Below are 26,400 nucleotides of genomic sequence, written 5' to 3'. Positions count from 1 at the left end.
AGTTACTTACTCTGAAAAATTGTTTTAAATATCTGATATTCATCAATAGGGTTATCTTCATCATCAATAATCGTAGAATAACCTTCCAAAGCAGTCTCTTCAGCATCATCTTCTTCCCAGTCTTCATCATCTCCATCTTCACCTGCCTGTTTTGCTAGAATTTCTAGATACTCTTGACCATCTTCATCAATGTCATCTTCATCACTCCCCAGCTCCTCTGAGTTAATTATAAGCAAACAAAGGTTTATCTTGAGAAGAGCAAGAACAGTTCTTTAGAATGTGGCTAATTAGATAAAACAAGCAGTGGAAGTGGTAACAATACCATGCAGGCTGGAAAGGGGGGAGCTCATTTAACTCAGCCCTGGAAGTCAGTTTTTAAGAGGGAGTGCAAATTAAGTCAGATATATTTAAAAGTTGTCAAAAGATGTCCAGTGTTCTACTGCAGTGCTTAATTTTTAAATTAGGATACTCAGAAGAATTCCACAAAGGAACTCAGTATCTCCATCAGAAAAAAACAAAACATACAAAAATAACATCAAAGGTTCTATCTCCATACCTGTTTCCTCATCTTCTTCAGCTTCATCATCATCATCACTGTCATTTTCATGCTCTGCATGACAGGCATATGCTCTTTTCAATCCATTAAATAAAAGGATAAAAGCTGGCAGGATCTGCCCAGCAACTTGATTTAAAACCTGTGGTATTTGCTCCAGATCAATAAGAGCACACAGGCCAAGCACACACATCTTTCTGTCATGTAGTCTACAAAACAGAAGAGTAGAACAGTTTCAAGTTTTGTCATGATTTACATGCAGGTCATACACATGCAGGTTTATCACAGAGAATAATCTCCAGAAGTACAAACACTTACCCCAGGAAACAGTCCACATCATTAAGCCACTGAGTTATGAAGTGATTGGTGACAGGCTCCACATTATTGGGGAAACGAAGATTTTCCAACGTGTTTAATAGTAAATGAGGATTGTAATACAAAGCAGCTATGGCAACCTGGAGGCACATGGTTCGCAGCTCACTGGTTTTCACTTCTCTGGTCAGTCTCTCCAAGGCAGCTTCCACAAACAATGGTATGCACTGGACAGTGAGAACATTCACACTCAGTGATCAAAAATAAAACCTGTCGTTCTGTACTTCAAACGTGTGGCACATAAACACAGATGGCATAAAGTTGAGTCATTTTTAACTGCCAGCAGAAGTCAGACACAGAGATTAAATGAAAAATGTGAAAATATTTAATCACATAGATTTTGTGACATCCTGCACAGCAAATGTTTTTTATAATCTTGTGTATTAAAAATGGAAAATAGAGAAAATGTGTACACTAGGGAGTCCAGAAAAATCAACTTATTCATGTCTCAAATTTCATCATTAAGTCCCTGGTCCTTCTATTACATTGATTGGATTCTAGGAACTTCATTCTTCATTATTTCAAAGCTATGAGGTTGACAGAATAATTTTCATTAAATATTGACTAGAATTAACTTAGAATGCAATTAATTGACTTTTTAGAACCAAGATGCTCCTGAGGTGGCACTCTTCCAGACTCATGAAAACACCACAGTTTTGCAGTGTCCTAAATTCTGAAGCCGAAGTGTGCAGGAACTCTGCAGTGCTGTCAATCAGTAACACTGACAAGATTATCGGTTGCACCACACAAAGTGCTTGTAACAAAACTCATCTTAATACATAATTCATGCTACACAATAAAATAATTTAGAAGTATTAGTTTTAGCAACCATAGTCATGACTAACCTGATCAATGCCACGCCCTTTACACTGAAGAATAATTACTTCTAACAGCTTTGCTGCATGACATTCTGCATCTTCTCCAGCAACTCCCGTCAGGACCTGAAACACAACCATTACTGGTGGTGCATCCCCTCAAGGAGTATTCTCTATAAACTACTTCTGCTTTGAAAACTGGTATGAATCTACCCCCTCTAACAATGGCAGCATTAACAGCCACCAGTGAAGCAGCTAGATCTACAGAAATGGCTCAGTGTGACAACCAGAGACTGGAAACTGCTGAAAGTGGACAAAATGAGCCAAATGTACAAACATTCAAGAACTCTATCGATGCTGAGCCTACCACAGTTACTGTAAAAGCATCAGCTGCTGTTTTGCCAAGGATTATTTCCATACACAAAAGAAAAACTTTTCTTATGCATCAATGTACTGAATATTGTAGAAGTTTTATTTACAAAAATGGAATATCCAATGGAAGACCATGCAGTACCTAAAACTTGTGTTAAAAATTCACTGTGCTCAGCTAACACCAATCTCTAAGTGGTCATATTATATGTAACATATGTTTTATATGTAACATTCCAAGAAATTACAAACATGACAATTGGCCTGGTTGCAACTTGTTTCAAACAAAGACTGGCAAGAGTTATTCGCTAGTATTTATAGAATACTAAAATAGTTATTCACTGTAATATTTAAACATCTTCAAAATAATTACTCAGGAAATACCACAGGCAGCACAGCTGACAGTTCACCAAAGCTCTTTATATAGACACCACACACCATATCCAGGAGTGGAAAACTGAAATCCCCATGTTACTATTAGAGATGATAAAATATTAACACACATCTTATAAAAAAGTATTCTTTTCCTAACATGGTGCTAACACTCTGGAAAGCTGTGTAGTCTACATTTTGACTGGACAAAGAAAGCCCAGTAATACAAACTAGGATACGGAAACCCTACCCAAAAGTGCCTGGACTGAGTCAGACAAACTGCATTCTGCTCCCAGCTTTCACCACTGATGTGGCACGAACTTGGGAAAACAACTTCCTATTCCTGTCCCTTTACCTTCCATCCCTACACCACTTACTTAGCTAACAGGTACCAGACCTTCAGCACACATACAGCATGTGTATCCTGGCGATGGTGAGGCTACAAATCCCAGATGGAAGAATCCACCTACCTTCTGCAATCTGTCTTGCATGCCCATATGCACAAAGCATATTACACCAAACCTGCTTTGTTTATTCTGCTTTTCTTATGTAGGATTTATTTCTCCCTTCTGCCAAAAGCATGTATCTGAAATTTTGATGCAATCTCTTTAAATTTCTCTGCAATAACTTAGTAATTTTACCACACAGGAATCTACTCACCTTCTTGCACATACTGTAGATCATTTCAAGATATTTTGTGTCTGACAGAAGTGTATCTGTATCAACAGTGACATAATTATGCAAGAGAGGCATCATATCTGTATTAAAAAGAAGGATTATCACAGTTAGGTATCATCTGCCTGCTTTTAAAATCAGGTTAAAATCTGTGTATTAATAATTACAGTTTTTGCTTAATGTTTGCCAACATAAGCGTGTGCAAATCATAGGTGCCTCAGCAAAACAAGTCTGGTAGCAGCAACAGCAAGATAAAAATACTTCAAGTGTAATCTCACTTGAGTGTTTTCTAACATTTCAGTCATGATGCAATTTATTGTATGGCTGAAATTGCATCCATGAAACCCTCTAGCTTCCCAATTTATTTATAGTACTTACCAGTAAAATAATCAAAACCATCCTGTTGGAAGACTTCAAACACAAGAGGAAGAAGCTGCCACATTTGTGCAGAAACCTGTTGGCAGGTCAGACTATGAGCCAAGGAAAAGATCTCCTCGTAGAACTCTAAAACAAACAGAATTTAGGTAAATAGCATGCCAATCCCATGTACTTCTAAAAGTAAACCAGCAGAAGTACAGATACCTAGTACATGCTGCTGCAAAACTGTTCCAATCACTTGCAAACAGATCCCTTCCAGCTGCTGGGTAATCTGAAAAGAAAATAACAGGTAATTACTATTTTCAATACTTTGGAATTGAAATTAAACACATCTTAAAATTTGTCAAAGCAGCTTCTATATACAGAATATAGTTTTTAAGAACTATTAGAAATGTCTCACATTTTAGAGCACTAAATGTGTAAGAGCAGCACTCGGCTAAGGATATACAAGATAGTGTTCAATACAAGATGGCTTTTGAGTATGGAAGAATCTCATTATAGGGTATCCTTTAAAAAGAAAAGCCCGACTAAACCTCTGCATCAGTTCAGTCCCATTAAAACACTGTAAGCAAATATACGTATATATCAAAGGAGTAAACAATGGAAATCACAGGAAGTATTTGCTGTTCCAGAAAAGAAATTAAAACCAAAAAAACTTGAAAAAAATCCTAAATACCAAACCACTTCCCAAACCTAGCTTAGGATGTTCATATGACATGGAGAGCATTAATGCAAATGCTGGTCCTACAGATACAGTCAGTGTTCCCAATTAGTGTATATTAGTCCATGGAATAGCTAACAAAACATTAGCCTGTCGAGGGCACTCACCTTGCACAGGGACAGGTAAAGGCTGAGCTTCTGGTTTTAGCTATGCAGAACAGGATTTGAAACTAACCTGCTAAATACTTTATCTCTTGGAACACTGTGTGAGATGTCTCTAAATATTAATGTTTACTGGTCAACATTTTCAAACTAAGCTACTCAGGACTAGCATATCGTTACACAGACTTCTAATTTACAAGGCAAGGCTTTGCTGACAAAAACAGGTACAAGCAGCTCTAGCAACAAGTAAATGAGCTGAGCTGGTCCTTGGTGTGGCAGCACTGTATACTTGGGAATTCCCTTGGGAATTTGATGCTGCTTCTTTAGTGAAGTCTTCAGAGCCCTATAGTTTATTACTGAACTCTTGAGTCACTAAAAAACTGTAATGTATTTATTAAAAGACCATAGCTGACTTTGTAAAGAAAGATTTTAATTAGAAATAGCGTCTTTTGAACTGGCTGTACTCTGCACAGAAGTGGCCCCATTCAGTACACAAAAACAAAATGATAGAAGTTTTAATCCTAAAGGAAAATTCCTCAGGGCAGATGAGGCAGGTAAAATCCCCCATCTCTGAGCACAGCCACAAGAGCTGTATTTACCCACATCAATTCTGTCACAGTGAGCAAACCCAGCCAGCAGAGTCAATGTTTGCAGCTATGTGAAGCTTTATCTATTTTGTTTGAAGGGCAGACCTCATCAAATCAGATGTGTGTTTCCAGCTGAGCTGAGAAAGCTCCACCTGCTACAGACACATTTGAACAAGAAGCTGGATTCTTATGGGAAATCCTGTGGCAACATTTATGCTCTATTACTGCATGCATTGCATAAGAAAAGTGACCCACTCTGTTACAACTTGGCTACATGTTAAGTACTTCACTATTTTCTGTTTTAACGTATTTTTGGCCAAAAGGACAGTTTTACAGCTAACAATGCTAGGACTACAAAAGACTTACAGCATTCTTAGACCATACATATCAGCTTGAAAGTAATTTTTACTTACTTCCTTGTGATCTTCAACTACACTGAGAAGTGTATCGATAGTATTCAAGATTCCCATTGCTGTCACTGCTTTGTCATCACTACCCTCTTCATCTGGACCAGTCTGGATCACCTGGTTAAATGTCATTGCCTGCACGTAATAGCAGAACAACCCATAAATATGTCATTAAATTGTGATAATCTGGCACTCTACACTATTTCAGAAGGACTTCTGCTGAGAAAATGTGTACAAATAATAGCAGGTGACTGCTCTGCTCCAGAATTTCTTCTCAGGATGATAAAATTTGGATGTTAAACCATTGGAACTGTCACCCTTTATCTACTCCTCAATAAAAATATATCAATGACATTATGTCCCATGCAAAAAAATACATTTTCCCATGGTAAGTTCTTCTGACACAAGGTTTCCTCAGTAACTGAACTAGACCGGAACATTTGGCAGGCATTCCTAGAAAGGACACTCTAACAATTCCATTTTAACTCCAAGACCTTTAGTAGGGAAGCACTGAGCTGACCTCTGCTTTTGCAACCATTAATGCAACTTGCTATATATGGCCATTCAAGCTCTGAATTTCTCCTGCAGATTCAACTTTATTTTCACACCAAAATTTTCATTTTAAATCTACTCTTTAATTTAATATTTTAAAGGAGACAACCTAAGTGACGTTTTAGAAACTACCTAAAATGTGCTACCAATCTCATTATTACCACTATCAGGAGGAAATTATGTGGCAAATATTTCTACAATGTTCTTAGAAATTTCTAGTTGGTTTAAGTTATGAAACCACTTCTGATAAAAAACTGTCTAAATGCAGAAGAAAATTACATATATCAATGCACTTAAACAGGCTGGAGTAACAACAGCTATTAATTGATGGTCAAACTCAACTATCAAATTTAAACACCAATCTTTCCCATATTAAACATCTTCCCAAGCCACCATAAAGTCTCACCAAATGCTGTGTCATTTCTACTGCAATTGGGGTAACTTCTTCACTATATTCACAGATCATCTTCTGAATCACATTAGTAAGATCATCATTTTCAGTCTCTCTTATAATATGAAGCAAAGCTTGCATTACAGGTCTAATGAATGGAGTAATATATTCTTTAGCTGTAAAACAGGTGGAATGTTTGAATTAACATTCTTAGAAAACTAGAGATGAGTTTAAGAACGTACACCTCAAATAACTTTATTTAGTGTTTCAGCATCAACAGGCCAAAACCATGAGTAGAATAAATCATTATAGCAAAACTAACATTCAGAACAAATTTTAATAGTATATGACAAGAGGATCAAAATTTAAGTATGAAAACCAAAGCACTGCAGTCTGAATTAATAAAATACAAGATTACTGAGCAACGCAAATGTTAACTGAATGGGAATGGTACATATACACCTTTATCAAATTACCTGAAGGATTAAATATATAATTTATGTTTGCTCTGTGGCTTTTATGCCAGCTTCAGGAATACTAAGACATATAAAACCTGCCTGGATCAAGACAGCCTTTTTTTTCCCTTTAAATAAAGTTTAACATGAATTAATATATGCCAAGGCAGATATTGCCACTGTATTTCTGATTCAATTATTAGGTGCTATAAAATTGGATTTACTCTACCATGAAGCTCTTGTTTACCATGTTTTAATAATCATTATGTCTTATGTTAAAATGCACTTTATTGTGTAATTTATTTTAAAAATTAAACTTTTCTAGCTGAAAAATTACAGCGAATGATTACAAGTTACAATTGCAAGAGGGAAATTAAATTAACATCAGGGAAGAAGAGAACAAGTCTGCCTGAACATCACAAAGTTAACACCTATTCCATTAAAGCTTCCCACAGCTGTAAGAAAAGGCTCCTACCTTTCTCTTGATTACTGATGAGAACTTGAAGGGCTATTGCAGCTTCCACTTTCACAGGCATTTCCCTATCATCTATCAGACACCTTCTTGTGAGTTCTAAGGCTGTCTGGAGATTCTGGTCACTTTTAAACTTGACTTCACAGAAATAATGAAGAACCCAGCAAGCCTGAAAAAAAAGACATTGAAGAAATTCAGAGCTGCAAAACCTACAACCTACACAAATCGTTGAATCTGAGGTGCAACTGCTGATGAATAAAGATAAGACTCTTCAGTGATGAAGATGTTTGAGAGTGTGGAGGCTGGTCAGTGGGCAGACATCACTAAACCAGTACTATGATCTCAGGTTCATCTTTGGCCACAGGTTTTGTGTGAGCAGTACAGTCTATGTGCAAAACACACACAGACCCTACCACCAGACACAGATGGGAAACTGTGCACACAGCGCTGCAGCCATTTCAAAACTACACAGGGGCCATCTATAATCACATGCAAAAACTGGTACTCATCCCTGGAGTAGGTGTACCATTTATTATGAAAAAGGTGCAGAAAGGAGAGCATCTGTGAGAGGGGAGAAGTTGCAGATTTCTGAATTCTTCAGCTGGAACAGTGTATCTCACCAGTAAATGCCACACTTCCTTACCCGTGCTCTCATGTAACCCAGCTCACTGCTGAAGAGAGGGAACACATGATTCTGCAACATATATTCCATCTGATCCTTATAGATCTTTTTCTGTCAAAATATGAAGGGAGGCACATCAGTTTAAAACTTCATATAAAAATTTATTTCTATCCCAATAAAAAAGTCACACATGAAAGTGTGAAGAGTGTAACCCTCAGACTTTTTACTTATCCTTTTTTTAAAGTCAATAAGGCAACAACGATCTCCTGTATTAGTAATTAAACTTGGATCCTACATGGGTCTTCTAAATTTTCAGTAATAATAGTGACACCTTTTTCCCCAGACAGTTTTTGACCCCAAGAGACACCTTTCAGTTGGCAGCACATTGGCACCAAAAGTAAAAGTGGTCAGGGAAACTGCTTAGAGTTGTAATCCAAATACAAGTCCATGCCATGCATCTATTTTGCTACCATTTTAACTGAGCAAGATCTCCTAATTGCTTTTTATTTCCTCTCTTCTAGACACAAAACCTAGTCCATTAAATAAACAGCCTCTCACTGGATGCACTTTTTTCCTACGAAAAAGGGAATGTAATTAAGTGAAGCACAGACATGGTGTAATTCTTACCAGAAGCAGAGCACTTAACTGAACTTAATAATCTAAACTTGAACATGACCTATAAAACTTTGGTAATTAAGTAATTAAGCTGATATTAAACCCAAAACAATTAAGTTCAACAGCTCAAAAAAACTGGCAGCAGTTCAGAAACTTGTGAACTCTGAGCTATTTGCATTTCTTCTAAGGCACTATATGTTAGAGAAAGCATAGGAGGGACAAAAAAAAAAAAAAAAAAAAGGATGAAAAGAACTAGATTTGTTCTGCTTACTTTTAGGAGAATTTCAGCCAAAGAACCAATCATATGTAAAGCACCATCTTTCTTTCGAGGATCAGCATTTGGCTCTGTAAGGATCTGATAGCAAAAGCCCATTGTCTTCTGCAGGACCTAGATTACATGTAAGGTTAGTCAAAGTATTCCAATCAATCAACCCAGGTACCTTCTCTGTGCTCTGAAGTGCTAATAGTCTGCTCCAAGTCTGGAATTTGGGCAATGTTTCATGTCTTTGTTATAAACACACCATATTCTATCAAGAATGGATCCTAGGGGAATTTGCAAATACAAAAAATCATAAATAGACCAGTGCAAAATAAATTTGGAATTTCAAATTTTAGCATACTATGAGATGAAAGCAGAAAAGTATAACTTTTATTAATAGCTCTTTCAGCAAATAAACTGAATTTAGCTAGTGGTATTTCAGTATAATCCTTGAACAACTTACCTCTTTCCTTTTACTACACGATGTAAACAATAATGTCTGAGCAGCAGTTGTTGGAGAAATGAAGTCTTCAAATACATCTGTTAAATAACATTGTAACAGTTTTAAATTCTGGTCCTTTACTACAGTTCATGATCCCAATGTTTTTAACATGAAAAAAAGAGCACCTTTCAGGTGGTTAATTGTGCTTTCTAGCTAGAGACAGTCCAAGTCCAAAGAGTAACACGTAGCTGGATACATATGTTTCATGTTTTTCATGATGACTGCGTCTCTTATTTTTAAGATAAATATTTTTAACAGTAGAAGCAGACCCAACAGTCAAGTTTTGACATGGATGTTATTTGCTCTACAGGCCAGGACACAGAATTAACTGGGTTAAAAAATGCTCCATTTCTCTGCAGAAGAGGATTATCAGAGCCTTGTGTAACACCTGTAGTGTTTATAGGTATGCCTCTGACCTGAGGGATAAAAACTCCCAAACCCCTTGTTCTAGCCACATAAACATTCCTAGTGAAGGGAAGAATTTGTTCAGGGAGTCTGAAGGCTTTTTTTTTTTTTATTGTTCCCAGCATCAGAGGACTGCACAGACTTAGAATAAACCCCAACATAAAGTAGCAGAGCACAGGAGGTGAAATGGGACAAGTCTGGAATGCCAGGCTTACTCCATAATGTGTCATTTACCAGTGAGGTAAACCTGCTCTGAACTGTGCCATGGGTGAAATTCCCTAAGAAATCCAGGGCCTGAAATATTAGCTGTTTATGGCATAATTTTTAAATGACATTAAATTTATGTAGTTGTAGCTAGCAAGACCAGGACTGTGTGACTTGTAACTGTAAAAATTAAATACCTTCACAAGTGCACAAACTCCTGTGTCATTGCTGACTGTTGTATCCTCTCTCCTTTCCACCAATATGTCCAACTTCTATTATTTGGTGAATACACTGGCTTTAAAAATTAAAGCCATCTCAGTTTCACAAAAACACCCCATAAAATCCCATCCTTTGCATGAAATAATTTTTTAACATGAACAAATTTCAAACGCTCACCAAATTTCATGCGGATATATTCATATGGATCTTCTTGCCAAAGCTCTTCATCAGCATCTGTATAGCACATCAATGGGAAAATAACATCTTGGATGATTCCCTTGAATAAAAAAAGAGATTGAAAACAGATTACCACTACTAAATCAATCTCTATATTGTGTCCTGTATTTTACAGATTTTCTCCATCCTGTCACTTCCTCATATAAAATGGTAGCATTCTAAAACTATGTGGATTTAGGGTGGATTTATGTGGCACTTTATAAAAAAGCAGATAATTTGTGTTTAGGTAGAGTTACAATACAACACAAGATACCAGATTGGCTTTGGATAATGGCATGTGGAGATGATGCAATGCCATAAATTCAGCAGCTAACAGCATCTCCAAATATGCTGTGTTAGATTGTAATCTTTAATAAATTAAAACAAAAAGGAAAGACAGCAATCAATTAGCTGGCTTTGTTCATATTTCAAGGTAACCTTCACTAAATTGGCTTAAACTCTTTCCACTGGCAATTTATAAGAGAAGTGCCTAAAATGTGAATTGTAGCAGGGCTGGAAACACTGTACAGTAGATTGACTAATGTACTTCTGAGTCATCTAAGTATTAAGCCTCCAAAATGGCTTACTTGAATATGAGGTTTCAGATTCTTCCAGGTGACTGCATGAGACACTCCTTGATTGATGTAATTTAGCGTTTGCTGCAGAACTCTAGGAGCCATGTACTGCTTTTCCTTGTATTGGTACAGCACCTTCAGCAGCACCTAGAGAAATCAGATCTCATCAGTAGCTTATATTGAGCACATCCCATTTTCACCACAATCCTACCCTCCCTCACAAGCCTACATAAGACCCCCTCAAAATTGAACAAATCCCCCATTCATTCATTAGGCTAAAATGGGTACTGACTAAGCCTTCAACAAATGTCATTGTTAATTTTATAAGACAATTTGCAGCTCATACAGGGTTCTTGCACATCTTTTAAAAATACCATCCTTTAATAACACAAACCATACATGCTAATTCACCACCAACACACCCCAGGGGGCCTTGCCCTCTGAGGTTCATTATTCCATCTTCACTCTTTGGGGCAGAAATTCACACCCAGCCACTGGATGAGAACACTCTACACTCAGTCTACTGATCTGTGCCTCTGTGCTGCTTCACAGCCACCCAGCTGAGTGAGCAATGTGTGTGTGTGGAGTGACCCATCAGTCACTCCCTTTGGCTTTCTGGCCTCAACTCTTCTCCTGTGGTGGCACCCAGAACTCCTTCACAGGTATCCACCTGTGCTCAAGTCCATGGCTCTCCACAAATAAGGTCATGAAAAGGACACGGGACCATGACTTGTAATTAAATTACAGCTCACAGGAGAGGTTTGCATGGGTAATGCAGAAGGAATTCCCTTAGCCCAATCCAGGTCAGTGGAAACACTGCACCTTCAGAAGCAGCATCACTAACTGGAGAGAAATGGCAAATCCCATTTCCAGGATTTCATTTAAGTCTTCACATAAAATAAGCAATTTTTTAAAATCTCAACCCAAAGTTGCTGGAAAAGTATCAATCAATCTGTAATGCTACCAAATTAAACATCTAGGGAAACCAAGATTCTTTATTTTGAAAATGAATACCGTTGATACCATTTATTACACAAAGACTGAAGTGTTCTTCCCAAAGGAATTGTCTTGCACTTCAGTTTAAGGATGATGCACTCATTCATCAAAATAGTTACAGCTTTAAAAACACTTTTATGCTCTAGATGCTTTATCACTTTCCAAAGTTGGAACTACTCGTGTTTAAAAACCTTCAGGATTTAGAGAGAAATTACTTGATACCAACACCTGAGTACAAGGTTTTGTGGCATTAGGTATTGAGTTAGGATAGAAAAGAGAGCAAAAGTTCAAACTTGCAGGTTTTTTAGGACTATTCAAGGAGATGCATGTAGTTTCGTGACTCAGATGTAGTAGGTAGATATTAAAAAATTAAGAAAATGTTTAAGACCTGCAGTAAGGAGAAGCAGCATGGACACTCTGGTGCAAGCAAAATAAAATTCTGTAACAGTGCCAAGGAACTACAAGGCAGCAGTGTCCAACCAGGGCTTAGTTCTGGCTCATGAGAAGTGTCTTGAGCAAAACAGCTGCTAACACAAGGGATAAATTCAGGGTATTCCAGCTAGGCAGCTCAGCCTGGTTTGGACAAGGTAAGAAAGTTTAGCTAGAGTAAATGTTGAATGTACAGGATATATATTTTTTTTTTTTTTTTGGAGGTCTGGAGGCTAATCAATGAGAAGTAATTATGACAATAACATTAGCAGTATATTTCAAGTTTATACTTGAACCATCTGTAGTTTTATGCCTTATATTTATCTATTATTCCTTTACTAAAAGAATGTAAACACTTTGGAGAGTAGAGAGAACTCAATGAAATGTGTTATCCAAATTTGTATTCTTCAGTATTTAATGGATTTCCAATTTGTGTAAAGAAACACATCCTGCTCAGAAATCTTCCACAGCATTTATTTGACAGATTCTATGTCCTAAGCAGAGGCCCAAGTTCTATCTTCTGCAGAAAAATGGAGGGCAGAACCTTAATATAGTCTGTCTTCCTAAACAAGTTACATTACTGTTGAGGAACAAACTAGGCCTACCAAAGTATTGATTTTTTAGCAGTTTTCTTTAAATACCTGAATTCTTAGGAGTTTACTAGCTGCAAAAACAATAAGGATAAAATTTGATTCAAAGAGAATGTACAGAAAAACAAGTATTTTGTCAAACTGTTAAAATTAGCTTTTCAAAGAGTACTTTTGGCCATAGCCCTTTGTCAGAACTTCATTTTATCTTGGAAGTGCAAAGCAAGCAGTAAGGCCTTAAAGAAGATGCAATAATGATCTGTCTAATGTCACCTAGAGGTGCCAGGTGAGCACCTCAGGAAGCAAAGCTGACACCACTTCCCTGAACAGAATGTTGGGATATATTGCCTCACACTCCATGTGAAAAATGCTTTCCATACTTAGGCCAACCTTCAAAAAGCATGGATTTAGGAGATATTTCCCCTACATTTCTTCTTTTAAAGTCCTGTAATTCATTATAATTTCATTAGAAATTAAGAGAACTGAAACGGAACTAAGAGCTGTTTGTCTGACTCAAAGGCTTTGAAGAAAACATTTCACACTGTGAAATTTTCATAAATCAATAGTCTATTTACATTTGCAATATAATCACCTTAAAGATATTTATGATCCAAATATGAGGAAAAATTATAAAAACATACCTGAGGTTTTTAATTAATCCAAAGATTGTTTGCATACAGCAGACTCTAAAACACAGCACAAGCGGCAACCCCAAAACAGGGAGATGAGTGGAAAGGGAACATCAGAATTACCTGTCTATAAGAGAGGCTCTGCTTGATCAGGCTTTTGCAGAAAGCTGAAAATTTAGCATTTACAGTCTTGGAAGTCAAAAAAACCCTCTATTTGAGCCTAAAAGGTAGTTCTGAAGGTCAACTAACACCACATATACCCATCTCTTCCCGAAAGGAAAAAAAATTGGCAGCATTAGTCTGAAGCTCATCTGAGGGCTTGTAAGTGAAAAGTGGATTGTGATATGTGGCAAATTGATAATTTCTTTACCAGTCTTTTTTTAAAGCCCACAGACATCACTGCTTTCCATACCAATGTGCTCGAAAAAAAATGTGAGTAAGAGCAAGAAACCTTTTCAGCAAATATGGAAATAAGCAACCAGTACTAACTCTAAACTTATCCCAATACTCCCCCGACACTCAGTGTTTCTTACTTGCTGAACACCAACAGCAAAGGCCTTCAGGAAAACTTCAGCAAATTCATTGTACTCCTTGGAAACATTACCAGGGCTTCCATACCTAGAATTAGAAACAAGTACGTAAACTCAAGGGTGCAGCAATATTAATGACTTGAATGTTTGCTTGGGGTTTTTTAAAAAATAATAATGGAAGAGAAACTACCTCTCAAAGAGCCTAGCTAAGATATGCAAAGCCCACTTCTTGCATTTCCACCAAGGCAACTCAGGTCTATCATCTTCATCAACCTGAAGGGTTTCCTTTACGGAAAAAAAAAAGACGTTATTTACCAATTATTCACAAAGAGTTCAAATTATATGTAACTGGAACAACTATATAGTATATGTTGCTTCTAACCTGCCATTTTAACTTCTAGCTTAATAGAAGTATGAAGTAGAGCATATCTAAAAATAAATCCCATGAAATATGCCTAAATGATCAATAAATTTCTGAAGCAAGAAGCCAAAATAAGTTTTACTATAATTTTAAAATGGAACTTGCATACAGGCTGCATATTTTAAAAATTTGTTTAGTCTGTCTGAAAGTCCCCATTTAGCCTAATATTTTTATTATTTTCTTGGCACCTGTAGAGAAAAAAAGAATGCAGAAATAACATTCTAGTGAATGAAAAATACTTAAAGACATAAATAGCCAAAAGCCACTTACAGCTGGTACATCCCTATCAACAACAGTCTTCAGGATTTCTATCCACTCAGTCAGGTTTTGCTGATTTATCAACTCCAAAGGTAATGTGTACTGGTTTAAAAAACAAAAACAAAAACCAAAGATGAAATTATTTTTGAATTGCTTTATAGTAAATTTATGTTACTTTTACAGTTAAAATTTTAGCTTTCAAATCTTTCCCTACACTTACTTACCATGAAAGATTAGCAATTTACCTCAAAAACCAGGCTAAAGGACTTAACACAATCTAACCTATATCCTAAATATCCTCAAAGGTGCTAGAGGTCTTTGCTCCAATTCATTGTGCTTATGCAATGCTAAAATGCTACTTAAATGGATGTTACTCTAATTTCTGAAGCATTTAACAGCAGTTCCATTCCTAACTGCTATATTTACACTGGTAATTCTCTGTAGGCTGGCCTCCACAATCTGTCCTTAGAAAACTCATTTTCTAACTGGTTTTCCAGCAAACGCCCTACCTTAGAGGATGGCATGTGCAACTTTTATCTAATGCCAACCAGGAACAGCACTGTTCAAAAGTAAAAGCACAAGACAATCACAAACTTGTGATTCATGGAGCTGAGTAGTAGGGAAAATGATTCAGATGTCATCTAATACTGTAATATTTCTGTCATTCACTATTTTAAGCAAAAGCATAATGCTTTAAATTATTATTCAAGTACATACAACTTCTTTTACCTGGACAAGGGCATAAAATATTTTGAAGATCTGTTTCTGGATGAGGACAGACTGGTCTGATGGATCATTCAAGAGCTGAATGAAGCTGTCCTTCAGGACTGGCAGAAAATGTTGCATTGCAGCTATTAAGGGACTCCGCTCCTCTGGTTTCTTGTACCTTTAGAGAAGAACCAAACCAATTTGTAGTTCTTTCAGCTGGCTTTAAATTAAAAAAGCTCACCTTGCCCCAGTGTAGGCACAATAGGTTATATGACAGCTCATAACAACCTGTGACTTAAAAAGAAACCCCATGGCACTTCCTGTGACAGAATCGGAAATAAAGCCAGAGCCAGATGGTGTTACAGATAAGAAATACATTAATCAAAATTCACAGTTTGTCAAAATATTTGCAGACGCTACATTGCTTCACTGACACTGGATAAAGCAAGCTGAGGAGCCTCTCACAGCCTGGCACTGATGGCTCTCACATCTCACCATTTAATTTGCCCAAAGGCAACCATCTGATAGAGAAGGTGGGATTCCAGGCTGTGGGGCAATTCTGAGCAGGCAATCACCCTTGAAGTAACACCTGAGAACATCTATGCTAGGGACAGCCCAGCAGCTTGCCCATGCGGCAAACAAGGCTCCACTTCCTTTCTCCAACATTTCAAAATTCCTGAAAGGAAATGAAGCCATATTTTGAAATCATTGCCCCAAATCTTAATTTATACACACGAAACTCCTAATTGATTCAAGAGTTATTACAGCAGAGCAGGATCTTTTCTATACTGGTGATGACAATAACTAGGTAAAGTATCATTTTGTGATTGTACATTTATTTCTTGATTCAGCAATCAACACTTCTCAGACTCTTGGATTCCTGTGGGAGATTTCTGAGTTATAGGATTGAGATTTGGTTTGGTTTGTTTTTCAAACACATTGTAGACTTTTCACTAATATTAAATATCAATACTGAGCTTCCTGAACAGTGTCAATTTTCAGATTATAACAAGAAAAAGACTACTCAGCCTGCTGGCAGATGGCATGTTCTGCAAGAACTACTACAAAACACTGAGCTCCAAAATCCTGTTCAGTAATACAGTTTTAATTCATTTTCTGAACCAGAAACCCAAACATTAAGATTAAATGTTGCTCAGGAAAATTCTGTTCCTAATTTCACCCAAAAAAATGGAAAATACTAGAAAAAAAAAATCCTATGCAAAGAGCAGTCTTTTGATCTTGCTGGTTGAATTTGAAGAAAAAAAAAGTGAAAAGCTCCAAGATGTTTATGTCCCACGGTAAGGAAAAAAAATTTAAAACTTAAGTATGCCTACAACTCAGGCAGTAAAAACTTGATCGAAGTAATATGACACAGATTCGTGTCTCACTAAACTGACTGAAACACACTGAAATGTGCACATTCCTACACGATTGATGACATGAAACTCACCCTTGTTGCCTCCACCAGAAAGCTGAGCAAGCAGGAGCAGTTCCTGGCCTCAGCTGAAGTGTTTGATCAGCTGAGACTACAGACACACCTGTTGTCTTATCACACAGTGACTGCATTCAGATCCCAAAACATGGATTTCTATAATCATAATTCATTACCACTGAACACTTCTTGATTTACAGCTCCCAGATCTCTGCAGCATATTTGGTTAAAGATCTTTAAGCTGAAAACCAAGTGAGAATTTTTTTGCTTTCCTTTCCTAGCAGGACTTACAATTTTCAGCCACTAAGAAAACTCCCACTTGGGATTACAAAGATTTTTATGGCATTCCTGTAAAAGTATTTCTGAGAAACTGACATTCACTGTTTTACACTGACTGACGTAAAAATCATTAAATTACATGGAAATTTTTCCATGTAACATTTTAAATCAAGAACCTGAAACAGAAACGTTATGCATTCCAACGCTTTGAAAGAGTAAGTTGTGGATTCCATCAGTTCCACTACTACAATTCCCTGACTCCAGGACTGTCCTTTTCTCTGATCATACCAAAGTCAGTTAACTAATTCTGAGCTCCCAACATTGCAGATTTCACACTCTGAAACCTTTCTATGGTTACTGTCACCAAGTACTAGAGTACCAATTGTTTAAAAGTTTAAATGTGATTTAAACAATAAATTCCTGCAAAAGTCATGATTTTGAGCAGACTTTCTTACTACCATCAATCCATAAAAAACAACCACCACATTAAGGTTTTCAAACATCCTTTTTCTGAATTCAAACTTTTAATGAAGGCAGTCTTTCTGTAATTTTTATTTGAGAAGATGCATGAGCCAGCATCTGCCCAGCAAATAGTCAAGCATACTTTCTAAGATTATGTTTCCATCACCTTTGTGCAGTTCCATAGACAATTCTACATGGTTACAGTAGACACAGAGTACAAAAAACAGACACCAATATATTAACTCTGCTGGTTTATATGGAGAAAGACCAGAAAGAACTTACTCATAGTTTTTCACAAGTTGATAAAGACAGAGAAGAATTCCAAGCCAACAAGCACTGTTGTCAGACTGGAGATAAAATCCAATTTTCTCCACAACTGCAGTCCAGCGACTTGGATAATCATACTTGATAATGTGGTGAATGCAAGTAGTAAGCTGCACTCTGGAAATCAAAACCACAACAATTAAAAAAGTTACTACTATTATTTTAAAAATATTCTTGTAGTGTTGAAGCAACAAATACTATCCATACTTAGACTTCCTTTTTGTTTATAAGGTTTAGGTTCTATAGTTTCTGCTTAATATTCTCCATTTAAGGAATTACAAATTTCTACATGCTACACAAGCTGAAAACTGTTTTTCCATCTAGATTAATTCTATGTTTAGGATACACAGTGTGTGACTATGATGCTTAGCATGTGGGTGATCTTGGCTGGGGGAAAAATATAAAAAGAAAGAAACTCAACAGTCAGAATCCACAGGCAATTCACACAGAGGCTAAAACTGTGCACCTGATCAGCTCAGGAGAGTGGATAATGGCTTCTACAATGTTCTCACGGATACAGTGCCTGTCCTCTTCTGGGATGGAGTAAGGTGGGATCTCTCCAGGAGCACTTTCACGGTCCGGCCAATACTGGGTTATCATATTTTTCAAGTAGATAACCCCTGTGAAACAAGAGGGGCAAATCAGCTGGCAACCACTCACAGCACAAAACAAACACATGTCTTGCAAGCAAATGTTTTTTAGAACAAAACGAACCAAAATTACAAAAACATTGGCCCTTCCTAAGCAGGAGAATCAAAATACATAAATCATGCAAGTTATTAACCCAATAATTTACTAAACTGAGACTCACCCATTTAATATAAAAATACTACAGGTATTGCTTTGTGATTCAGATAAGCAGTTGTGAAACTATTTAGCAACAAACTTCTGAAAAATCCATTATAATGATTTTCTCAATATTTTCATTAAAACTGAAAAAGAAAAGCTGATCAATACTAATGACAATCTAAAACATGCCTTGTAAGCAAAAAAAAAAAAAAAAAAAAATCTAATTAAGTTTGTGATACAGGAACAAATGCTAGAGAAACAGAGCTCCTTTATATCCAGGTTATGGGCTACAGCAATTTGTAGCAATCAGGCTCCTGGAACATTTACCATTTGGCAACCAAATCCAAGCTGCTTGTGTGGCAGAATATAAATCACAGCACTTGAAAAAGTACTTACAACATGCAACAGTAAATCTAAAGGCAAACTGGTATCAAAGTTACTGTTACTCTAATTCTACAAAAAAGTCCATAAAGCAACCTCTCTCCCTAAATTTCATATGGACCTTTTGAAGATTCAGAAACCAGAGGGTTTCTGAAAGTCTCTGCAGAGGTCAAGAAACACTCAGCAGATTAGTACAAGACTGAAGTGATAGGGACTTCAGCCAGCTCTCAGAGGGATTTATCAATAATTGCTTTGCAAACACACACTGTAAGCTGGGCCTTGAATGAGCCATCCCCACTCTCCACAGGATGCTTTAGGGTTTAATTGGCTTACATGGAGGAGGGTAAAACTTCAGGGATTTTCTTCAAACTCCTTTTAGCATGTTATACGTGTAAAGCAGTAAGCTTTTTGAGTCATCATTTGAACAGTACTCCCAGGCAGTAGGATAAAAATGCAAGCTAATTTAGGCTACAGCTTAGAGTAGTCTACTACATGGAAGGTCCAAATAAACAACCCAGATCATATCCTCCTGGCCAGTCAGAAAACCACTGAAGTATTGTACTAAAAACTCTATCAAGTAGTGCTCTATCAAAAAGCAGCTTTAAGGTGATGTTTGGAGCTGTCAATAATCAACATCCACTTTCACTGATGGCTCATGTACAAATAAGCAGGGTTCCAAAAGACATAATCTGTTTTCTTCCACTTAGTATGTTTAGAAACATTAGTGCTCCCAGTACAAGTTTAAATGACCTCCTTGGACCCAGTGCACCAGCATCATAAACCATTCTGCTTCCCCCAGGAATGTTCACAGGAGATAAAGGGGAATAATCATTCAAGAGCAGACACACCTTTTCTTTCTGCCTTCCTTAATCAGTGTATGGTGCCAGATAATAACTCATGATGACCGTAATGTGAGCGACTCCCAACTTCGGAGTGCTTGACATTAAAACCATTAGAATTCTTTAACAGTATCTGCATGTGTTCTTGTGTGTATGCACCATTTGAGTAGATACAATGACAAAAATATTTGAAAACTTGCCTGCCTGTCTCACTGGTAAATCCAGTTGCTCGGACATAGTGATCTGAAGCAGAGTTGAAACAAAGTTCACTGACTTATGTGCCTATGGAGAAGGAAAAAAAAAAGTTAAGTTTTAGAATACTTCCATTAAGTTTTACAATATCTTTATAATGATGTAATGCAATCAATAGAATACCAGCAATTCAGCCAGTTGCACAGAAGTCAGCTAATCAGCCAAAGCATTCCAAAGTTTTGTGCTCACTGTATTTTGTAGACAGCAAAGGGGAGGAAAAACCCTACAGTTTAAGGTAACAGAGTCGAAGAAATCACTGAACAGGAATCAGCCTTCCACAGTCACCAAACATGTTCCCCATTCAGAACAAACACTTGAAGCAAGAGCACCTGAACAGCCTGAAAAACCCAGCACAGCAAGTTTACAGTGACCTTTACCAAGGTATGAGTTCATTTCATAATAAGCTTAGAAACACATGGGAACTGTGTTTTAAAACTAATTCCAACTCCTACTTCATCTTTCTGAAAAAAACAGTTTTAAGGGATGCACTACTGCAGCAGTTGTCCAGAGAACCACACCACAGCAAAAGCAGCTAGATCCAAATGGAGATACATTTGCAGAGTAACAACTTTCCAAGGATTTGCTTAGAAGTAGTTTCACTTAGAAAACAAAACATGTTTTTTCTTTCCATAATGAGAACTGTCACTGAGACTGGATTGTATTTTCAATGAGGAAACAAACTTTAATATTATAATAACACACTTTACCCACCTATCCCAAGCATCAAGAACTCCAGACAATAAATTAATTTTGCTGGGAAAAGTGAGTTGCAATCCTAAAAACTAACTCCACTTTTCTTAACTGAAATTAAACATAATTTTCCTCAAGGTAAAGAGTCCATGGACATGAGTTAGAGTGGGAAATCCCTATTTTATGCATGGAACAAAAATTCACAAGGGAGGCCAAGGCCTGGAACACTTATCCACAAAGGCTGTGGTACCTCACCTTAGAGACATTCTGTTGGACAAGTCCTGATCTACCTCATCCAACCTCCAAACAGCTTTGCTTTTCTGCTTTATCTTCACTTACATGTCAATATAGTTTCCTATGTTCTTTGCAGTTCCTCTATCAAAGACAACAGCACAGATCCACATAATTTAACCTGTTGAACTCTTTAGGAAAACATCTCTTACCCGCTTGTTACTTTCAAAACCACTGAAATTACATATACTCTTTATGAAAACCAAATGGCTGCCTCAGATACTGCACCAACTTCATATCATAAAGAGAAATAATCTGAAATTATCCTTCCATTCCTTTAGTATGACCAAAAAGTCTTCTGATAGTATGAAATAATGACAGGATTCCTCCCAGGTGTGTCATGCTGCTCAGCTCACTCCTACAGTACTAAAATGTTCTCTTCAACTTTTCATTTTCCTGAGCAAGTATCTGCAATAGGTTCCAGTATAAACAAGTGTGAAAGGGACAGCCTGGGACATGACATTGGTAATCAGATTTGGTTAGTGCAGCTTGTTTTCTACCTCCTGTTCTTTCAAACAGATTTCAAATGAAGGACAAACTTGACTTAAGAATCTGCACAAAATGTTAAAACATTGTTGTACATGTTCATTGTGTGCACTAAAACTCTACAGGCTCCAGAGCACCCAGAAGCATCTGGTCCCACTGAAATGTTTATTTACAGTGTGGTTTGATGAACTGAGAGTAACTGACACTGCAATATGAGCACATGTCCTGCTGACCCATGTCCCTCTGATATTCCCCAAGTCCTCAAGAAGCAAACACACTTTCAAATTTAAAAAAAAAAAAAGTAATTGCCTTCAACTTCCAAGTAATGGTTGAATAAATAAATTTAACATAAAATTTCCTAGTTGGGTTTGATTTCTCCTATAGCTCCAGGCCCGCTAAGTTGCTCCTTTCCTTAAGGAGCATGAACAGACACAGAGTCCTGCAGCACATTCCGAATGACATCAGACCCTAATTCAGCACAGCACTCAATTACACGCTTAACATTAATGGCAGCGGAAGTGCTCCTGTGTTTAACGTGTTGTGAACCTGAAGAAAGCTTTCCGTTTCAATAACCTTTAACTCACCTACAAATAAGGTCATATTAGTCTCCATAAAATGGACTTAAAAGTGCAAACTGATGCCTTTCCACAAGGGCTATAAGCTTAACAGATACCTTTTCTATAGTGAAAATTTGCAATGTTTGCAAAATCAGAAGCATTTAATCCTATAATTTAACAAATGAAGGATTACTTTCCCTTTCCCATGATAAATGACCACTACACTTATAATAAAAACCATCAATTTCAGCAACAAATATGGAAATAATGCTTAAGAGCTACTAAGGAACTAATGGAAAAAGAGAAAAAAATTAAATTTAAAAAATCTTATGTCATAAAAGAAACAAAAAACTAGACAGCAGTGTACAAAACTGCCACACACTGAAATTTAATAAAATACCAAAGAATGTTTTCTTCATTTACAAAGATATGATTAAGCCTGTGCCTATAGCAGGCTACAGAAGCTCCCTAGAAATATCAATTCTATCAATATGAGGGATTAATATATTTTCATTGGATTCTTTGAACTATAGCAAACTTTAGGAGACAAAGCCAAAACATCTACACCATTATCTGCTTGTTTTTTTAAAAATCTTTAAAGTATCATCCTTATTAGCATCTGAAGCACACTCCAACCAGCCATGAGGATGAGCTGCTTTATCACCTTTCGTGGTTCAAAGCAGATTCAGCCAAGATATAATCTGTGCTTTTAATACAAGTAAAATACCTTGTACTTGCCAATCAAAGCCTGCTCTTAATCCTCTCCGTTAAGACCTACATTAACACTTCCATGCATTCTCTATGGAATGTAAAGGACTCCCAAACTCTTCACAGTGACCTCCTTCCCGCTCTGTTGAAAAGAAGGTGACTGCAGAGAAACTGAGCTGTAGGGATGGGTAGCGACAGTTCCATGAAGGGTGTACTGAATGCTCAAATAAAACACCAAGTACTGTGTTCTTGTGCACCATGTGCTTCACTCTTAAAAAGAGCATCCAATGTTTTACTGGCACTTGGAGAAAAACAACTGATCCTAAAATAAGACACCATCATAGGTGCCTTTTTGTATTTACAGCATTAAAAAATACACATCCCTTTCAGCCATTTCCATCTTTAATAATTTTACTCCTCCAAGAGTGCTGCCTCTCAGGAAAGCATGCTCTTCACTAACTGCACAGCTAAAAAAAAAAACCAACCAGACTAAAAACCACACCTATTTTAGGTTCAGTTTTGAACTAAAATCAGGATTTCACAATGGTCACTATCACATACTCTAAACTGCATGAAGAACAGAAGTTTTTTTAGACTTTAAAGTTTTGACATTGGTAAAATTTTGACTTTTGTTCTCTTGCTCCTTGTTAACATGTACCATTTAAAAGTAAACACTAAATTTAGAGAACTACAGTATTATTTAAAAAACCAGTTCTGTCACATAAGTCAGTTTTCCAGCACTTAACTCAGCATTTAAAGAAAAACAAAACCAAAACTCATCTCAAGTCCTTCCCCTTTACAAAAGGTCCAACATGCCATGTCACTGGTATGACTTTGCTGTCTAAGAGCCAAAGAATTCGGGGACTTTTCCCAAGAGCAATCTTTGCTATGCAGCCTGGCTAGCTGAGGAATGTGTTCTATCAGACCACAAACCTTGCACCACTGTCTGTTAATACCAATCACTGCTCCAGAACTCACAATCTTTTTGCACATTGCTGTTTTTCCTAACATGGTTGCTTTGTTACACATGTGCTAAAAGAGACTTTTGAGAAAAGTGTCACACCAGAGCTGCACAGTCCAAAAGATGAACGAAGTTCAAAGTTAACATTGAAGAGACCAGTTCATGTGAACTATGAATAGTTAATTACAACGTGGAAAAGCACTTTTCCTCCAGTAATGATACTCACTGCAGTAACTTAAATTAATCTTTAATTCTGGAATATTCATCTTTCACACAAAGCCTGTGTGCCTCTAAATCATAAAACCAAGTTTCATCTTGGGTAAAAAGATTAATTCTCCATGCATTCTTTTCAGACATCAGGAAGCTGACATACCATAACAAACACAGTACAATAGGCACCTCCTTTACTGTTGCCCAAAAAAGCAGAACGGATGAGCAACACTTACTAGATGCTGCTGAACTGGAACCCCAGGTTATTTATATAGTTATTCAAAGTAGAACACATGAATAAAGTCTAACATTTAAAAAATAAAGTAGATTTAAAAAGAACAATTCAATGTTTCTCCCCCATTCCAGTTTTGGGGAAAAAAATCTACATGCAATTTTTTATCTGGGCCACAGCAGGACTTAGGTGCATGCAACTATTACACTGAGATGAAACTGTTTTCTTATAGAAAGGTAAGGTCAGGAGCTGTAAGGCCACGCTGAATCAGCAAACTGCCCTGTAGCACTCTTTAAATTCTTTTTTAAGAACTCAGCAGGTGTGGAAGTCGTTCTGACCTCAGACTTTTTTGCAAGCCAGTTCTGCCACCTCTTATGCAGCTACAATGTATATGCAAACCTAGCTTAACGTCCACAAAAGATACACACACACTTACCAATTCCTGCAAACATCCCTGTCTGCTCCTTCCATCACTGCCTGCAAGTTTGGAGGACTATTTGCTCTACTGGCTGAGGAAAAAGCAACGTGCTCCTAGCAGAGGCTTGCTAGGCACACACAGGAACTATTTGCTAAGTCATGAGAAAGTGACAAGTGGCCCTTTCTGCTTGGATTTTACCGTGCTTGGCAACTTGCACCCAGAAGGGAACTTCTGCCCAGTGGAGCCAAGGCTCCCTCTGTTCCTTACCACCCCCCAAGGGAATTCCTGGTGTTGGACCGGCCTTGGCACATGCAATTTTAAACACCCAAAGCACCCCTCATCTAGCACGCAGCAGAATATACAGATGGAAGATGAGGGAAGTAACCAAGTACTTTGGGTAAAATGTCACACCAACAACTTCAAAAGAGACCCCATGATCCGGTAATCAAAGCCAAGAAATTCATGCTCTGTTCTTTTTCTTACACTACAATACAGAGCTGTAGATGTTACACATGCAGACCATGTTAGAAAAGATTAAAAAAAAATTCAAGCTGGAGGTAACCTACAAACACCTCACCCAAAGTATCCATAGCATTCCAGCACATGAAAAATCCTGTCTGAAAGAGTCCATGTCAGAAGCTTGCTTCTTCCCCTTTGACAACCTTCCACTCCTAAACTCTCAGTAGCAAGAGTCCAATCATTAAATGTAACCATTCCATCCTTCTGACATTTGTAGCTATTAGGGAGGCAGTGAAAGGCACTGAACCAGGCCCTACTGCACTGTTAAATCAATGGTGATGGTGGCCATTTCCCTGTCACTCACATTAGAACACAAAAAACCTTAAATGTAACTTCTGAAAGTCACTTCCCAGTAGAACGTCGGGATATCTTCCTAAACAAACTCTGTTGAGCTCTGACTTACAAAAAATGATGAGTTAAAGGGGATTGCATTTTTCCCCCTAAACACTGTCAGACACAAAAATTGGATTCTTAGTCTAAAAAGATGTCTTACTAGCTCATACACTGAGGTTAATCTCAGAGACTTACAAGACATATGTCACAGTAAAGTTATAAATTCCCTGAAATTACAAAGAAAAAACCTGCAAGGAAAGTATTATCTAGCAACTGCACCTTATAAATATGTTGATATTAAAAGATGAAACAACACTCTGTATTGTTTTCAGAATGTCATTCCATAGCTGCATAGTTAAAAATATCTATTTTCATCACAATTTCTGAGAAACTCTTCATACATGAAGCACAAACACTTTCAAAAGGCAGCAATGTCTTCCTGCTGCTTTCCAGTAGCTTAACTGAAGAGTCTGGTTCTAAGTCCTGGTAAAACACAGCTTTCCCCTGCGAGACAGGGACAGAGATGGGTAAATGCCTCAGGGCACCCCATCAGCTGAAAATTCTGAGACACAAGAGCCAGTGATCTCATTCCCTGTAACTTCTTTTCACAGTGAGAAAAGACAAGGAGACTGAAATACTTGCTTTTTAACATTATATCAACTCTGAAAGTTCTCACAGCCTTTTATGTGCGGGCAATATAACCTGATAAAACTTAGTGAAAGGAGAAATAAAGCATAGAATAATTCATGACTTAGCCAAGGTCAAGGAAAAATAATAAAGCCTGGACAAATCAAGAATCATACACTCTAGTCCCGTTCTCCAGTCAAGAGAACTTTGCTGAC

The 26,400-nt window shown here is 37.3% G+C and overlaps 1 protein-coding gene and 1 non-coding gene across 2 annotated transcripts in view; both read right to left on the bottom strand.

The window, feature by feature from the left end:
• The window catches only part of IPO7 (importin 7), a 34,207-nt gene that overhangs the window by 5,384 nt on the left and 2,423 nt on the right, over positions 1 to 26,400 (bottom strand). The window contains exons 2-23 of the mRNA XM_021529478.3: positions 20,102 to 20,183; positions 18,359 to 18,512; positions 17,851 to 18,009; positions 15,417 to 15,573; positions 14,700 to 14,789; positions 14,199 to 14,293; positions 14,012 to 14,096; positions 10,850 to 10,984; positions 10,224 to 10,323; positions 9,180 to 9,256; positions 8,729 to 8,845; positions 7,864 to 7,953; positions 7,224 to 7,389; positions 6,309 to 6,469; positions 5,357 to 5,485; positions 3,739 to 3,805; positions 3,535 to 3,660; positions 3,142 to 3,239; positions 1,771 to 1,866; positions 872 to 1,092; positions 557 to 762; positions 11 to 217 (exon numbers count right to left, since the gene is read on the bottom strand). Coding sequence (XP_021385153.1) covers positions 11 to 217; positions 557 to 762; positions 872 to 1,092; positions 1,771 to 1,866; positions 3,142 to 3,239; positions 3,535 to 3,660; positions 3,739 to 3,805; positions 5,357 to 5,485; positions 6,309 to 6,469; positions 7,224 to 7,389; positions 7,864 to 7,953; positions 8,729 to 8,845; positions 9,180 to 9,256; positions 10,224 to 10,323; positions 10,850 to 10,984; positions 14,012 to 14,096; positions 14,199 to 14,293; positions 14,700 to 14,789; positions 15,417 to 15,573; positions 17,851 to 18,009; positions 18,359 to 18,512; positions 20,102 to 20,183 — 2,818 coding nt within the window. The remainder of the gene's footprint in view (positions 1 to 10; positions 218 to 556; positions 763 to 871; positions 1,093 to 1,770; positions 1,867 to 3,141; positions 3,240 to 3,534; positions 3,661 to 3,738; positions 3,806 to 5,356; positions 5,486 to 6,308; positions 6,470 to 7,223; positions 7,390 to 7,863; positions 7,954 to 8,728; positions 8,846 to 9,179; positions 9,257 to 10,223; positions 10,324 to 10,849; positions 10,985 to 14,011; positions 14,097 to 14,198; positions 14,294 to 14,699; positions 14,790 to 15,416; positions 15,574 to 17,850; positions 18,010 to 18,358; positions 18,513 to 20,101; positions 20,184 to 26,400) is intronic.
• LOC116183777 (small nucleolar RNA SNORA23) lies at positions 7,502 to 7,671 on the bottom strand. The gene has a single exon (XR_004148470.1). It is a non-coding gene; the product is annotated as a small nucleolar RNA SNORA23 (small nucleolar RNA).

This window comes from Lonchura striata, chromosome 6 (assembly GCF_046129695.1).
Source record: "Lonchura striata isolate bLonStr1 chromosome 6, bLonStr1.mat, whole genome shotgun sequence".
In the NCBI taxonomy this organism is placed as follows: Eukaryota; Metazoa; Chordata; class Aves; order Passeriformes; family Estrildidae; genus Lonchura; species Lonchura striata.
This window is presented reverse-complemented; position numbering and strand designations above follow the sequence as displayed.